Raw genomic sequence first — 18,417 nt, forward strand, 5'->3', positions numbered from 1 at the left:
CTTCAGAGATGCCTTCCAACCTCAACTATTCTGCGATTCTAAGCAAGGGTGTGTTTTTACCATTTTGCAGAGGAGGAGTGGAAGCACAAAGATTGAAAATGAATTGAAAATGCTATCTGATTATATTGAATGTACAATCTGTGACCTAAATTTTCCAGATAGAAAGTATTAAATGACAAAAAAACAATGATGGAGTGCTGCCACAGCTGTGAGTGCTCAACATTTCTGAAAATTAGTAACTAAAGTCTCAAATGAGGCACTCTGCAAACAGATAAAATAGTGAGCAATTCTGAAAAGTTTGGTTGTGCACCACCTCAAAGTTCTAATGTGCAGACAGCAACAGTATAAAATACTGCATAATAATATTCAACAGTTTAAATAGTGCATTATTTCTCTTTCTGCAATTACCTGCTTTATTCACTGTATTTTCGGCTAAGGAGAAGATGTGACAGACAAGTTGCTTCACTAGACAACAGTGATTTACTCCCTAAAATACTGTGCAAAAGTTGCGGCAAGGATCCTACAGAAAAACACCACATGATAGTGTAATTAAAAACAATCCCATAAGTTAAAAAAACCCCAACACTGGGGTTTATTCATTAAGTAGTACAGACACCTTAACACTGGCATTCCCAGCTTCTTAGTGTCTGTCTCTGAAATAAGTTACTTTTGTGAAAAACAAAAAGCACAATTTAGATTCCCATCATGTGTGACATGACATAGAAGACAAACCATCGGGGCACTAAACAGCTGTTCTCTCTGCAGACAAGCACTGGAAAGAGACACTTTGCCAAGTTTACATTATTTTGCTGACAAAAGAAGGTAATTCAAGACTTTGAAATCCCAAGTTCCATTCCAGACTCCAAAAGTGAAAAGGTTCTCTAGTGGGCACACACACTTTCTATCTTCTGCAGTTCTACGTCTCCAAGAAGAAAGATATCATTAGCTGCTCTTCCTTTCTCTTCACCTTGGTCAGTCCCAAGTCTTGGTTTCCCAAATTGGTCAGTCCCAAGTCCCAGTTTCCCAAATTCCTAAATCCACATTTTCCACCTCAATCTCCTTTTGCTTCCAATCTTTCTCCTGCTTTCAGCTTCATTGTCCAAGTCCTAAATATTCTATGTGTAGCTGCTCATAGGTTCTAGACATTCTGCATGCCCAATAGCTCCAAGTCCTACCCACAATCTCTGAACTAGTTTTATCCAGTTTTAAGAATCTTTCCAGTCTTTTTAACCACTTTATATGAGCTATCCTCACTGGATGTCTCTGATCCTTCTTCACTCCCTCCCCTAACTTTATTAATTTTGTGTCTCTGATTTCCTGTGTTGCCCCAGCTTTCCCTGCTGCCACATCCACACAGTTTCTTCTTTCACTGACTCCCAGTCTCACTGTTTCACACTTACAGTCTCCTCTGACAACAATCCTTTTCATTGCAAATTCTCATCCAGCCAATATCCCTACCATTCACTTATCTCCTGGCTCTTTATTAACTTCACTTCTACCTATTTCACTAGGATTATGGTGCCTCATCCAAACTGTGATCTCAGTATCCTTTCCTTATTGATGCTGCAGTTAAAACCTCTCAACTTTGTTCTCTCAGAACATTTTCTCCCCACACCTGCAATGTAGTTCCTTTCCTTTGGCATTTTCCACTGTTATCCCTGTGGTGACAAGATAGTAGCACAATACAGACAGTCTTCATTAATTTCAAGATTTTTTAACTGGATTTGCCTTACAGTAATGAAAAATCCTCATGAATCTAGATTGGAACTTGCTTCAGTCAGATGATATGAGACCTCAGATGCCAAATGCTGAGAAGTGTCTATTCAGCTGAAATGAATTTTTTTTTTTTTGAGACTTAAATATGCCTAATTTGGACACATTGCCTGGAAATCATCAAAAACATGCAACAACACTGATGTGCCTATCAAACATTAAGCCCCTGCTTTACTGTACTGGGGTATACAACTTTTAAAACAAAACACAAGGACTTTAGCAGCATAAGGCAGCTCTAGCATTAGATGCCATTAGCTATAGCTTAGCTTTATTTTCCCTTCACAAATTCAGCACTGCATTTGAGAACAGATTACATCAACTGCACCTACAGAAAATATGACTTGTAACACAATACAGTTGTAATTTTGGAAGTAAGAACATATCCCTTGGGACTACAGGAATAATAATTCCTGTATCCACCTCCTTTACTCTCATAATATTAAAAAGGTGCAACCTACAATATAGCATATATATTTAAAAGGATGTTTTCCTGGCTCCATCATCATAATCATCATCTTATGATGCAGAGAGGTGCTACCACTGCCTTAGTGGATCATAAATATAACTGATATACTTGGATACTCTACATTGGTACCAACACACATTGTTCAGTTGACACTGTGCAATATCACTAAAACTTCATTTCAAGAGCTTTATTGCATAATTCTAAAATGCAAAAACCTTCTAATAACGAAAGAAAACAGATGTTTTGCACTTGAAATGTTAAAACTGCTAACAGTGTATTTATTTGCATTCAACATTTTTTTCTTTCAACCTATAAGGAAAAAAAAAAAGAAAAAAGTGGTAATATAACAATTAACCTATTGAATTTTATTACAAATCTGTATCTGTCACTCACCAATTTTTTCTTCTAAAAGCATAACTTTCTCTTGGGTAAGTTGCATTTCATATTCTGTCTTAATAAGGTTTCGCTGAGTCTCTGAAAGACTTTGTTCTGTCTTTTCATTCAATAAACTGGAAAAGCAGAAGCATTAACAAGAGAATTCAGAAGTTTACATATATTTTTTTTTTCCTTTTTGAAATGCCACTAAAATTGCAGAAGTTACAAAAAAGCATTATTCTTCTGTATATTTTAGATTATTTGAGATATTTTATTAATGTTAATCTTAATCTCTAGATTTTAAAGTCTGAATACTCCTACAAAGAATCACAGAAAAGTAAGAAGAATTCTTTACAATGTAAAGAACGTAAGAACTTATCAAAAATTATTACAATAAAAATAATCACTTAGGGCATACATTGGAATGCTTGACCTATTTCAAATTATATCCAAGTCATACATTCAAATCATGTAGCAATATTAATGAGTCTCAAACTGAAACTGAAGAGAACTATCAGCCTGTCTGAGAGGAGGCAGGAAGAAAAAGGTATTTTAGTAGCAGCAACTAATCTTCAACAACTTATTTTTTACAGCATTCATAAATCTGACAACTTATTATAGAGCAGCAATAATTTGGGACTGCATTTGCAGAGGAGTTTATGTTACTTTAGAAACCACAATGTCCTTAGAAAGGTATTGTGGGCCAGCCCAATATTGCACGCTCGCACCCAGCACTCCCACCAGTCAAAATCTAACAAATAAACCTACAAAACCTAGGCATTGACTACACCAGTCACTTGTAAGGACAAAAAGGTTTAGGAGAACAGGTTTAGGAGAATATTTGCCTAAGGAAATACAAAAGGAAAAAGCCATAGTATCTTCTCTTGTAGTCTGTTCAATCTGTAGCCTAGTTCAGTCTGCGATCTAGTCTGTCTTATCTCTCTGCACAAACTTCACGCATGCTTGATCATTCCCTCTAGTCAGTAAATTATCCTTTTTTATCTTGCACTCACTGATCTATGCTTTCTTCCCTAAAAGCTCCAATTGAGTCCAGTCCCACTACATGCTTCTGAATATGGTTAGGAACTCCAGTTGGAGGCCATAAACCTTATGCAAGGCTTCGGTTTTATTTCTTCTCATGAAAAGCCTCCAAGAGTAAGAAAAGGATGTTTGAAACTAACTACATGTGACACTCATCAGTTTATGCATTTGCTTGTCTCTATAAAAACAACAATAAAAAGTGAAAAAAAAAATTAATTCATACACAATTCACCCTAAAAACATAAATCCCTGCTGTTTCTAATAGAAAGCCCCTAACTCTGAGTGAATTTTACTTCTTCACTAAAGATAGTTTTCAGCATATCATGATATCAACAGCCAAGAACATTTACATATAAATAAGCAATGAGGAAAACAATCTACTTCCAAAAAGAAGAGTGGTTCATAAGAACAACTATCATAAATTCCTTTCCCTTTGAGCTATATAACAGTTATGAAAACAAATGAACATAGGCTGATGTTACTTGTCAAACTAAAGCAATTATATACCTTTACTTACCTAAGTGAAACATATTCAGCTTCCCGTCGGTTCAGCTCAGTTTCAGAGTCCAGTGCTCTTCTTGCCAATGTTTTTATCTCAGTTTCCAGAGAATTAATGGTGTCTTTCATTAGCATCACTTTGGACATCTGTTCCAACTGTTCACTATCTAACTACAAATATAATTAAACATTAAATGCCAAAAAGCACCTTATTTACACATAGAATTTCTCCTATTAATTCAAGTTCTACTCTGGGTTTAGTATGAATATTTCACTGAAGATAAACATCCAGTTATTTCATTTGCACAGGGCCTGACTCCAAGTCTACTGAGGGTAGTTGTCAAAGAGCTGAAATGTGATTTTTACTTCTGTTGAAGGTCATCCTGGATGTATTCCTGTGTAACGTCATCTAGGTGTTCCTGTTCCGGTGGGGCATTGGACTAGATGATCTTTTGAGGTCCCTTCCAATCCCTAACATTCTGTAATCCTGTGACAATCAATTTCCTGTGTTTCAGATCTCTGAGAATATTTTAATTTATTAATGTAAATTTTAGGCTGGTAATTATGCCCAAGGGCAAAAATGTTCAGCATTGATCAGCATTAACAGTTTTCACTGCAAAGTAACATAACTGAAAACATTATTATGAGTCTAGGAAGGGAGAAATCACAGTTCGGGATACAACACTACCAATGATGGATTTAGGCCTCTACTAAGTTTTATAGCTATGCCAACAACTGGCTAGAGAATTCACTGTAAAGCATTTGCTTAAAGCACTATATGACAAAGTTACCACAATGAGACCTTTAGATCAGGACCAGGACAACAGGTCCAGAAACTCTTTCACAGTCTCCAGCAAAGTTAGTTTGAAATATACAGTTAAAGAAAGCTGCCTTTCATTATTAAAATCTTTACACTTAACATGTAAAGAACTGTCCTTTCTAAATTGTTTGAAACAGCTGTTTTAAGGTAAAAAATTCTCACCTCATCCTTCTCCTCCTTTACCAGCTCTTTCAGTACTAATTCCTGTGCTACTATAATCAAGATCAGACTGCTGAAGAGCAAGTCAGTAAGCCTTTGGTATGCATTAGCTTTTTCAATACTAGTGCCATAAATTGAATATTGATGTATAGCCCTCTAAGACTATGAAATGAACTGAAGAAATAAGATGATGTACCTAAATGAGGACTGTTCCCAGTATTCACTACACATCACATGTCAAGTGCGTGATAAAAGCTAATTTACTGCTCAGAGTGCTCTGTGCTATTTGAGCCTATAGTGTTATTCTTCACCACAGACGCAGTCAGTTTAATATTATAATACTTGGAACTATGCTTTTAAGCATGGTGGGATTTAAAAGGCTGGAGGAGAAAGAAAATGAACCAGAATTTATAAACACAAGATCTAGAAGAAAGATACACTACAGAAATCAATGTTAATCTATTTAAAAATGAAGTTCTACCAGGACTGTACATATATTTAAAATTTATATTCATTTTATTAATGTTTTCATTTTCTATTTTAGGGTCATATGTTCACAAACAACTGCACACACAAGTAACTTAACCCATATTAAATAAGAACTGCCAAAACAGGACAATTACATTTGGTTTTGGAGCATCAGGTTTTAACAATATGCAATCATAAGATAATTTACATTGGAAAGGACTCCAGGTCTCTAGTCTAAACTCCTGCTCAAAGCAGGGCCAGCTCTGAGGTCAAGTTCCTCAGGGCTTTGTCCAGTCCAGTCTTGAAAATCTCCAAAGCTGAAGACTGCTTGACTGTCCTCATGGGACATAAGTATTTCCTTATATTCAGCTTGAACCCTTCTCATTTCAACTGATGTCCATTGTTGTTCATCCTTCCACCATGCACTGCTGTGAAAAGCCTGTTTATGACTTCTTGACGACTACTGGCACGTAGGACTTAGGTCCCCCTTAAGCCACCTCTGCTCCAGGTGAAACAAGCCCAATTACACCAGCCTCCTCTCATACAGAAAATGTTCCAGCCCTGAGTATCCTTGGAGCCCTCCATTAAACTTGCTCCAGTTTGGCAATGTCTTTCTTCTACCATGGTGGCAAAACTGGATGTGGAATTCCAGATGTGGTCTAAGAAGTGCTCAGTAAAGGAGACAATCACTTCCCTTGAGCTACTGCCTGTGTCCTGTTCACACAGCATAGTACACTCTTGGCCTTCTTTGCCACCACGGCTTATGTACAGCTTGCTGTACAGAAGGGACCTCCAGGGCCTTTTCAGCAGAGCTACTCCCAAAGCCATTGGTCCCCAACTTGTATTGGTGCCTAAAATCAGACCTAATCAATCCTAAATTCATACCTTGGCATTCATCCTTGTTGGACTTCATAAGGTTCCCATTGTCCATTATTCCTACCTGTCTTGGTCACTGTGGCTGACAGCCCTGCTCTTGAGTATATCAACAGTTTTCTCTAATTTGGTGTAATCTGCAAACTTTATGAGCACACATTCTGTTTTCTCCTTCAGGCAACTAATAAAGATGTTAAAGAGGACGGGCCTCAGAACAAATCTTTTCGTGCTCCATGTTAACACTTTCTAGGCCACATACAACCCATTAATTTCTACCTGATAAGACTGACCATCCAATCACATTGTTCCCCATCCAGCTGCCCACCCATCTGGACCATAACATCTGAACCTGGACACAAGAACACTGTGGGTAACAGTGTCAAAAGCCTTGCTACAGTCTTGGTAAATGCTCTCAGCTTGTTGTTCCACAATAGGAAGCAGACAGGTTGGTCCTGCAGTATTAACCATGAACATCACCTGTATTACATTTACAGTTCCACAAATATTTATTTACCCTTACATTTTTAATAGTAGTTTCTAGCTCTTCAATCCTCTGTTCCAAATGAGCCTTTTCATTAAATGCAGTCTCTTGAGAAATCTGTATCGAATAACAAGAACAAAACCACAGATAGAACAAGTTCAGCCTCACCACAGACGTGCAATGCGATTAACTCTCGGTATTAGAGTAGAAATCTTTAGCAACTTTAATTACAATACTAAATAGTTTTCATGTTAAAATAACCTTGGCAGGGTGGAGGGAAAAATCAAACCTTTAACTGCTCCCTGAGGCTGTCACGTTCTGTAGTCATCCTTTGGAAATCTGACAGTGCTATATCCCTTTCTATCTCCACATGTCTTAATATAGCTTGAGCTGTCATGGTGCTTTTAGGACTCCTAGGGCATTTGATCACTTCCTGACGAAGTCGGGAAATCTCTTCCTGTGCCTGTTTTTAAAAACAGCAGTATAACAAAAAGATGGAATAGATTATGTAACATATTACTGTGACATATAGCTGGTAATGCAGAGCATCCCAAAAACTCTGCAGTATTAAAGACGAAGTAATGATTTGTGCATATACTCTTTGATTCAGGAAAACATTCTTAACTCAGGACAGCACTTGCAAGTTTGTATTTCACTAACAGATTCAAATCCTGAATGTCCAAGACTTTTTTCTATGTTTTAAATCAATGCTTTGCATTTTTTTCTGTTTTACGCAGAACCAGGATTTCTTCCTTGCACAAGACCTTAATTTATTTTAATTAACCATACAAACATAAATAAAATTACCCGTTCATAAAGACTGACAATTTTGTCTCTCTCAGCTGTTAAAACTTTGATGTTACCCTGAATTTCTGCCACATGGCGCTCATATTTTTTCAGCGTCGACTTCAGCTCTTCACGTTCTCTCAATATTTTCAAAATCTCTGCATCAGAACACGCTCTCTTAAAGAATAAGGTGACATAAGGTTAAAGTAGAGAAACAAAACTTGATATGCTTTCTCATTATAACTGGTTTGGAAATTTCTATAGAAGATTTATTTAGCCTTCGACCTAGCAACTTCTAGATAGTCAAGACTTTACATATATATTTCTTGGTAGTAGAGACCAGATATACATACCGTTTTCTAAAATACACTGAACACACTAAAATACATTATTTTGAGCAGAAAATGTCTATTACAAATGCTACTGACAGCCATGTTAATAATTACTTAAAATGTAAGCACTTGTGATATACAGTGATATACATACACACAGTGTAACAGGGCAGTTAAGTTCACATTACTGGCCCATTCCCATCACATGCATCCTTCTGTTTACAATATATTAATTTTTCTTCCTGGTAATTATGGCTTTGGTAGTTCAGCATAATATAAACCAACATTTAAAAAAATGCATTTCTCCTCTTCCAAAATGTTTTCACAAGCTCACCTGGATGGATGGAAGTTTTTGTGACATGCTGCCACAAGTAGACGTTTGCTCAGGACTTGAAAATGTTTTTCTAAGTACCTTCAGCAAATTCTCAGTGTGACGCTTATAGTAGTCTCTGTCCTCTTCCAATGTCTTAATAAAGGCATCAAGCCTCGACGGTGACTTCCCTTCATTTATTTCAGCTTCTGTTTGTATAATAACCTGCATTTGCAAAAATGAGAGAATTCATTCACTGAAATAGAACTTTTGTAATGAAAGAGACTTCAACTGAAGATGGATAAACATACTCTTCAAAACGAAGATGAAGCACATATCTAATCAAAATAAATATTCATGTAATGCTTTAAAGTAACTTCTGACTGTCTATATTTTCTCTTTTTTGTTATATTGCAGAATATGTTTGAATGTCTTTCTAAAATGCATCTAACAGGACAGAAAATTACATAAAAGCTAAATGTTAATTATCTTGAAATATATCTGTTCAAAAAGTAGGTTTGTATTCGCATATCTAATTAATTTTTAAATAAGAAAGAAATTAGGCCAATAGGTTTGCTTAAAATCCATGAAAAGGTGAATTTTTGAAATTGAAATAATGTGCATGTAAATATAGTTGAAATCCAGGAAGTTACGTAGGGGCCAATTCCAAAGTTCAAAATTGCACATGAAATCCCTCTCCATTACTATCTATCTGGATAGATAGTATCTGGACTCCTGAAAGTTTAAGCACCTAGGGAATACTAAACTCTGTAAATTTATTATTTTTGTTGGGATGCATGCAGAAGTAGGTCTTTAGATTCCTGAAAATGTATAAATTAATCACCTAAATTTCTAAGTGAATCTAGCTCTCAAATACTAGGCTTTCTGGCTGAAGGATCAAAGTGTTTCCAGGGTAATTAAGCAGTAAGCTCTAAATGGTCAGTGTTTTTTTTTACCAGAGAGGGTTCTTTGCAGGATTGTGGCATAAGTTCAAACATTTTATAATATGCAGGAAAGAAAAATATGACCCCTCCCATCCCCTTGAAATTAGAGGCAAATCTTTAAATTACAGGAAGAAATTATTATCTTGAACACATTAACAATTCCCTATCAATTTATACTGGAAGCAGGTGAATGAGTCCACTTAATAAATTCAAATGTTAATTTAAGTTAAATTTACCACTGGCAAATATTTCTACAATTACATCCTTGTATACATTTCAAAATATTCCAACAGTATCATTACACCTTAAGGAAAACAGAATATTAAGATATAATTTTTAAAGAAACACTGTTACTTCTTTCTGGTTTGCAAGTGACTTACAATGTATTCAAAACAGTCGCATGCAATTTTGTAGGAAAAAAAATAAAAAAAGATTCTCAAACCAAAATCATTACAGGTTAGTTGCAAAACAGAAACAAATTCCCATCCATCTAGAGACAAAGAACTACAAATGAAAACAGATATGTTTATCCATTTTATATCTTGTCTGTTATCAGTGAAAATAAAGCATACGAAATTCACTTGTACAAGTATTAATTTCATGTGGAAATGGTCTGTTTTCATAACTGCATATATATTAAGGATGCATGTTTAACTCACAGACTTCAGTGTTTTCACCGTGTGTTCCAGCTTCTTTATCTCTTTCTGCTGGTGTCGAATTTGAATCTACCACAAAAAAAAATGACAGCAAGAGATGCATTAATTTTGTATAATAATGACTGCAAATCCAGCATTTTAGCTCTATTGTTCTAGTCCAAAGGAGAATATTGTATGTTTTCTAGTTCAACTTGGCTGAAAACATACTATTTAGTAACAATAAACTTAATTTAGAAGAGAATCAGTTAAAAGTTTTATTTCAGATGCAGTCCAGGATTAGAAAAAACAGTAACAGTTGAGTTACTCTCAGGTGAGTGAAGGAAAAAGGAAGCATGGGATACCTTTTCTCAGAACTGTCTTACCAAGGAACTTTTGAAAACAGGGATAGTTTGACTATAACTATGAGATAAATATGCAGTTACACTAATGGCAAACAAAGAATATGCTTTCTCCCATCTGGCTACTACTAAATAATGTAATTGCATAGCACAGAATGCAATTTTCCATTATCCTGTGAAATGAAAAACAGTTTTCACTGAATTACATTATTTCCAACTGCAAGTATTATTTTAATCCTTGAATCATTCTATACTTTAAAATTACCACCCTGGCCTGAACCTACTCCTTCATCTCACCAAATATTCTTCAAAATAGAGATGAAAACTACAAATTCAGCCCAAAATGTAAAAACAAACAACAACAACAACAAAAGGTCCCCATAATATTAGCAATCAACATTAAAATATTAATTCTAGTAAGTAGATACCTTTGCTTCCTCAAGGTCCTTATCAGCAGTATTCAAGAGCAATTCTTCTTCCAGCTGCTCAGATAGTTCGCCAATTATAGCCAGTTCTTTACACAGATGATCATTTTCACAAGTTAACCTATCCACTTGACTTTCCACCACTTGCTTCTTAGCAAGCAGTTGCATGACATGTTGCCTTAGCTCATAGTTTATGTTCTTCAGGTCTTCAATCTGTGAGGACAAGACAGAAGAAAGTATTTTATGTTCTCCTCAAGGATTTGCAGGAAGTATTTAATAAGAAGAAGGAATTTAACAAAACAAAAATCAGTATACGTTATTCACAAACGAAGAATATGCACACTACTAGCACCATTTTGAACAGATTAATACAGATTAATTTTGAAGAGTTCTGGACAACAGAATCCGATCCTTATTGTTTATGCTAAAAACTATCTCTAGCTGGGCTGCCGCTACAGTTATTCTCCAATAGTACTGTGAGAGGAAATGTCTCTCCAGGCCTAGTCTCAAGTTTCCAACACCCTTAACTCACTCACTGTGGTTCTGTTAGACCTTAGGAATGCCCTTCAATCATCCTTTTTGAGTTGGGCCTGTATCATTCACACATAAAATCACAGAGGCCAGCAGAAATGTAATGGATCATTTATTAATACTAATTCATCAATTAATAAAATATTAATAATTTCCATGAAACAATGTTGACTTCAAAAAAATATTATACAGCCTTCTTGTAAGAAACCAGAAGTTGCTAACTATTTTGGTACTATCAACATATTGTAATGTCTTAGTCCATAGGAGCATTACAGCCTCCTACAGCTTTTCTGTTTTCTGAGACCTCAGATTTCTAAAATCCCAGCATAATCACTGTATGAATACAGTACAATGCAGAAACTCCGTTGCTTGCAGAGGCTGATCCTGTAATGCATGAGAAATCAGTATCACTGAATACTGAATTCTGCGAGATTCACTTCATTCTAATAGAGAGTTTTCTTCAGGCACTCCTAGCAGTGCATCTTGAATTATTTAGAAAGACCTGAAAGATGCTTTGTAAAATAGGGCTTTCTGGGTGGCCTCTGTCCTGTGACACTCTGTAGTAGTTAATTTTGCCACTTTTTTTCTGTTCAATGGGTATACAAATATATTAGGAGAGTCAGTGAAAAAATAATGAAGTTATTTTCATTGATTTTTATTTTTATGTTTTGATCAAGCCTGGTACAGCTAATGCTACTGAATTAATAACAAGACACAGTTATAAACCTGAAAACATGATAATTGTGGATTGGTTGAGCGAAAATTTAAAACAAAACAAAATAACCAAAAAACACACCCAAAACCAACCAACCAATCAACCAACCTCCAGCAACGATGACGGCAACAACAAAAGCACACCACAGAAAGTATCCACAAAGGTAAGCAGAGACAGCATCTGTACATCAAGTTATAAAATATGTGAAAAATACAGCTCTGCTGTTACTGGAGGAAGTTCACAATGATGCCTGCTTTACATGGTAGGAAGAAGAGTGCTAATGAAGGGCAGGGAGGCTAAATCCTACTGTGTATCTGAATGTACAAACACTTAGAATGACAAAATTGTCAAGTCCAAATCACATCTACACCCTCATGCCTCAAGTAACTGACTATACTCAAAGTGGTTTTCTTGCTTCATACAGCCAACCTGTATCATATCTTAAGGGTCTTTTCCAAGCTAAATGATTCTATGAGTCTATGATTTTCCCACCTCAACTTCTTTTGGATAACCGAGAAAGTTCTGGCAAGCACTTAGAGATACCATCTTAAGATTACAAAATTAAGCATTCTTCATAGAAGATACCATTTTAGCAATTTACGCCACTTTATACCAACGGGAAATATAATTAGAGCACAGTAACTAATTACAATTGTGCTAACAATGCAATACAATGAAAGTGGTCTGTAAGCAGACAAAATCACTGATCACTTAAGGCTTCGTAGACTCAAAACCCAATACCCCACTACCAAAAAATACTTTAAAAAATCATGAAGTACAAACAACTTGTCATGTTACTGCATTCTGCTCTAGCTCATGACAGCTTATTCCAGCAATATTAACAGGGGAGGAGAATGCTACCATTCAAGTACCTAGGCACAACAGGATGCAGAAAACCATCTTTTTGTATTTCAGCTATATAATGAAATACATGATAATAAGAAACATGGACATATTATAACTTATGTATCTTCTCTATCAATTAGCACCTTCTCAAACATAGAGCAAGACCAGAAATATTTTAAATGTTCAAATTCTGTTCAGCTGAGCTGAACATAAGGATATAGAGCTAGTTATCATCAATTCACAGCACTGCTGCTTATGTTTCCTTACAAAGCCACAAACACTTTGAAATATAAGATAGGAAGGAAAAGATGGAGTCCTCTCTGGCAGCTTTCTTCAGAATGACTATGATAAAGGAGGGTCGCCAGAATGAGTCCCTCAGTGAAAGACGAATGAGACACAGTAAGGCAGGGTGAGTGTCAAGTAGACCAGTGCCTCACGGTGCAGAGTCTGCTCTTGTCATATGGGAAGTAGCCCACAGGTCTAACAACAGAATATGAACATTCAGTTACCCACCAGCAGGAAGTTATTACCATCAGAATAACCACAACAGTTTCTCTTCATGCTCAGATTCAAGAGTCTCAAGGAAATTTAGAGCAGCTGGTTCGATGAGTTATATAATCACAACCATAAAGTTGTGTATGTATCTCCTTTCATCATCTGCTTAACTGCCCAATGGAACAAAACCAAGGTGCTGGAGGCTTTTCATCACTACCACAGAACTCTGCTCTCTCTATATATAGGCCTCAAGTCACGCCAAGTTCAGATTGGGTATTAGGAAAATATTATTCACAGAAAGGGTTGTCAGGCATTGGAACAGGCTGCCCAGGGAAGTGGTGGAGTCACTATCCCTGGAGGTGTTTAAAAGGCATTTAGATGAAGTTCTTAGAGACATGGTTTAGTGCTAGAGTTAGGTTAGGTTATAGTTTGACTCGATGATCCTGAGGTTCTCTTCCAACCGAAATGATTCTATGATTCTGTTCTATGATTCCCCACCACATTCACCTTCATCTGAATCCAATCTCTGGTCACCAAGTATTAGTATGACCGTCAGTCTCCAGGTGTTTTTAAGCACCAATATAAGTGATAGTTTTGTTTAGAGTAAGCTGACTTAATTTGGGGTACCTATAAAGACGAATTTCTAGAAAGTGATTCCCACGATCAATTTTAGGCATTTCCTAAATTAATCATGCCCTGGGAGTATCTCTGACAATAACGACAGCCTAAATGTCTATTACAGTCATCATCACCATTGACAGATGAGGTGAATCCCATCCTAATATTCAGTACCTCGCTGAGCATTGGGGACTCAAATTTACAGACAGAATACATAGTATTTGCTCACTCCCAACACTACTTTTACTCAATTTATGGAAGAGAACTTTTTGAAAGATAATATTTCCTAAAATAACTACTATTTATGCTTGCTGTGAAGTGGTGAGATTTAACTACAGCTGTTGGCACATTTCACCATCATCCTCCAAACTGCAATCATGCAAACCCCTTTGCAACTGTGACAAAACTTCACACTAAGCCCACTCTAAGTTTCACGCAGCACTGAAGAACTCGGAGTTAGGAAACTTTTTGGACTGATTAAGTCCCCAACAGTGCTTTTGAGTTCCAAGTACTTCAGTGATCAAACATTTCAGGCGCTGCTTTCCTCCTTACTCTCCACAGCGCACACAGCACCCGCACCTGACACCTGCACCGCCGCCCTCCGCACCGCTCGGCCCACACCCCTCCGCGCCGACTCCCCCGGGGCAGCCGGTCGGGGCGCCGAGGCAAATCCCCGCCGGTCTCTACCTTGGGGCGACTCTCCGCTCTCCCTCCGCGGCGCCCTGGGGAGCGCCGGGCGCTCATGGCCGGTGCCCGGGCCAAGTGAGGCGCCCGCCGCTGCCCCGCGCACTCACCCTCCGCCGCGCCCGCTCCCCGCCCCAACCGCTGCCTCCCTCCGCGCTCCCTGGCAACGGCCCGCTCCAACCGCCGCTCTCAGCCGGCCGGGACGGCGGGAAGGGGCAGCCCAGCGCGGGCATTCGCCCACACGTCTCGTCAGCTCTGGGAACGGCCCGCCGGGCTCTGCGCCAGCAGCGGCCCCGCGGTGGGGCCGAGCTTTCCAAAGGCGGGAGGCGCATCGCCGTCTCCGAAGCTTTGGATGCGGTGTCTCACGGGCTCCTGGGGAAAATGAGGCGTTAGGGGCTGCACAAGTGGTCTCTGCGGTGGGTGGGGAACTGGCTGACAGGCCGCATGCAGAGGGGGGCGGAAAACGGCTTATTTTCAAACTGGGTTGCCACTCATTTCAGATCAACTTTCATCCTAGTTGCTAAGTTGAGGAGGTGTGGTCTAGACAATAGAGTAGTGAGGTGGGTTGCAAACTGGCTTAAGGAGAGAAGCCAGAGAGTGGTAGTCAATGGTGCGGAGTCTAGTTGGAGGCCAGTATCTAGTGGAGTGCCTCAGGGGTCAGTACTGGGGCCAGTATTATTCAATATATTCATTAACAATTTAGACGAGGGAACAGAGTGCACTATCAGCAAGTTTGCTGATGACACTAAGCTGGGAGGAGTGGCTGACACGCCAGAAGGCTGTGCTGCCATCCAGCGAGACCTGGACAGGCTGGAGAGTTGGGCGGGGAATAACCTGATGAAATTTAACAAGGGAAAGTGTAGAGTCCTGCATCTGGGCAGGAACAACCCCAGGTTCCAGTATAAGTTGGGAAATTACATATTAGAGAGCAGTGTAGGGGAAAGGGACCTGGGGGTCCTGGTGGACAACAGGATGACCATGAGCCAGCACTGTGCCCTTGTGGCCAGGAAGGCCAATGGCATCCTGCGGTGTATTACAATGGGGAGTGGTTAGTAGATCGAGAGAGGTCCTCCTTTCCTGCTACTCCGCCCTGGTGAGACTGCACCTGGAATACTGTGTCCAGTTCTGGGCCCCTCAGTTCAAGAAGGGCAGGGAACTAACGAAGATAATTAAGGGAGTAGAGCACCTCCCTTATGAGGAAAGGCTGAGGGAGCTGGGTCTCTTTAGTTTGGAGAAGAGGAGACTGAGGGGTGACCTTATTAATGTTTATAAATATATAAAGGGTGAGTGCCATGAGGATGGAGCCAGGCTCTTCTCGTTGGCAAACAATGATAGGACAAGGGGTAATGGGATCAAGCTGGAACACAAGAGGTTCCACTTAAATTTGAGAAAAAACTTCTTCTCAGTAAGGGTGACAGAGCACTGGAACAGGCTGCCCAGGGGGGTTGTGGAGTCTCCTTCTCTGGAGACATTCAAGACTCACCTGGACATGTGCGACCTCACCTAGGCGTTCCTGCTCCAGCAGGGGGATTGGACTAGATGATCTTTTGAGGTCCCTTCCAATCCCAAACATACTGTGATACTGTGATACTGTGAGTGCTTTGAATACAACTATTGTGTTTCTTTCTAGTTAACAGGTCCAAAGTTATTTAAGAGGCTGAAGACATTCTGAACAGCAACAGATGGGGGATGATTTAGAAGGGCAGGTCTTCAAAATGAAGAGTTACATGTCAGGAGTTAAGCTGAACCAAAGAACTGTTTTGAACCTTAATTATTCTTGAATCTACATTGAAAAAGAAAAGTATGTTTCTGGACATAGATGCTGCGTAACAGTGGGGGAAAAAAGCCTAATCCAGAGAGATTATTGGAGGATTTTCCAGTAAATAAAATGGATTATTAATCTAGTACTAGGAGAAATAATCCTAAAGTCATGGGAAAGAGTGAAATGAGGGGCAACCTGTCACGAGCAGAGTCCCCCAGGACTCAATATTGGGCCCAAAGCTGTTTAAATCTTCATAAGTGATCCGGATGATGGAATCAAGTGTACCCTGATGAAAACAAGAGGGAAATTTTTCACTATGAGAACGATAATTCACTGGAATAATTCCCCCAGGGAACTGGTGGATTCCTCAATGTTGGACGCTTTCAAGGTTCAGCTGGACAGGGTGCTGGGCCATCTTGTCTAGACCGTGCTTTTGCCAAGAAAGGTTTGACCGGATGATCCTTGTGGTCTCTTCCGACCTGATATTCTCTGATTCTTCCAGGTAGCTGAGTGAAAGCCTTGGCTAATCTGGACGGTTGTGAGAAACCTGGACTCCAGCTCTGTACCCTAAGGAAAAGCTATCCATAACCACTACATTCTCACAATATTACCCTTCCCCATGAGGCTGTTCCACTTCCTTGGGCTGGGAGCCCTGCAGGAAAGAAGCCAAGCAGCCATGATGGATGTACCAGCTTCTGGCTCAGTACCAGCACAACAGCCTAGCTAAGTAGCTCTGTGTAGTGAGAATGCAGTCTCTGTGCTTTTATTCTCTTTAATCTTGCTTTTGAAGATGATCATAATACCTGTTGTCCTTACAGGTGTGTATGACTGAAATGCTAGAGGCAAAACCAAATGAAATGTTAGAAATAATCAAAAAAAATCATTTAAAAATGGATGAACTGTAAAATCTTGTACAAAATTATCAGTAAAACACTTTTTTCCCTTAATTTAGATATAAATACTTATGAGCACTGCCTTCATAGATATTTTCATTATTTCTCTACTTGGTTTCATCTTGGGAGGTTTTTGAGTAACTCTTATCTATGAAATTTAAACTTTCAGATATCAGGTTTATGACTTATAGCATAGCTCCTCAGTAAATGTTACTAAAGTCAAGAAAAGGTGCTCATATTTCTTTTTGGTTATAAATACAAATGGATATTGCATGATTGGTTGCTGCTATATCTTTTTGAATGGCTTTTTTATTGGGTGGGGGGAGCTAAGCCAACCCTCTCCTCAAGTGACATAATGTTCTCTCCAGAGCTTGACAGATAAAAAGATGACTTCCTCAAATAACAATTCTTCATAGTTATTTGGGGATGAAAACAGGGATATGGGTGAATATCACAGATTGACATAGTCTGACATATGCAATAATACCTCCTATTGTTGGTTTGAGTGGAGTTTGGTTTTAAAGCACCCTTAAACACCTTCAATTCAAACCTCCCTGGGCCCATCTGCACACATGAAGCATCTCTTTCATCTCTTTCAGAAACTAATATCCAAGGAGACACTTCTACAGATGAAAACTCCAGCAATTCCTGTACTGCCTTGACAAGAACAAAACAAGTGTTATGTAAGAAAGACTTAATCTTGTGAAAATTCCCTTCCTTTAATTAAACCTTACCTTCCACCCAAACCCCATCTAATTTACATATGTGTTTGTAAGAAATATGTGTCAGTTGTATTGTCCAGAATAAATATTACCTTTAACATCACACTTGTTTCTTGACAGTATCAAGCATTAGCTTCACACATATAATAAACCCCAGTCTGAACTCGTTCCCACTTTTTAAGCCTAGGACTGACGTTAACTTGTTTACAAACATTGTAAAGGTAAAATGTAAAGGTATTACAAGGATAATTACACTTTTCTTCATTCCAGTAACAAAATCATATGAAATAAATTACTTGTTATGTTTTCTTACACCCCAAGAGAGGAGTTCTTAATTACAGCACCTCTAGCTGCACGTCTCTTCTTGGAATAGCACAGACAGGAATAAGACTGGTGCCTTTGAAGA

The 18,417-nt window shown here is 38.5% G+C and overlaps 1 protein-coding gene across 1 annotated transcript in view; it reads right to left on the reverse strand.

The window, feature by feature from the left end:
* Positions 1 to 14,694, reverse strand: part of TSGA10 (testis specific 10) — a gene marked incomplete at its 5' end in the record, with an annotated part of 31,428 nt that extends 16,734 nt beyond the window's left edge. The window contains 8 exons of the mRNA XM_080363223.1: positions 2,633 to 2,748; positions 4,173 to 4,324; positions 6,994 to 7,071; positions 7,244 to 7,417; positions 8,407 to 8,607; positions 9,986 to 10,051; positions 10,749 to 10,958; positions 14,503 to 14,694. Of these exons, the coding sequence (XP_080219349.1) occupies positions 2,633 to 2,748; positions 4,173 to 4,324; positions 6,994 to 7,071; positions 7,244 to 7,417; positions 8,407 to 8,607; positions 9,986 to 10,051; positions 10,749 to 10,958; positions 14,503 to 14,694 (1,189 nt within the window). The remainder of the gene's footprint in view (positions 1 to 2,632; positions 2,749 to 4,172; positions 4,325 to 6,993; positions 7,072 to 7,243; positions 7,418 to 8,406; positions 8,608 to 9,985; positions 10,052 to 10,748; positions 10,959 to 14,502) is intronic.
* Between the last annotated feature and the right edge of the window lie 3,723 nt (positions 14,695 to 18,417).

The sequence above is a fragment of the Nesoenas mayeri genome (assembly GCF_963082525.1).
Source record: "Nesoenas mayeri genome assembly, chromosome: 1".
NCBI lineage: Eukaryota > Metazoa > Chordata > Aves > Columbiformes > Columbidae > Nesoenas > Nesoenas mayeri.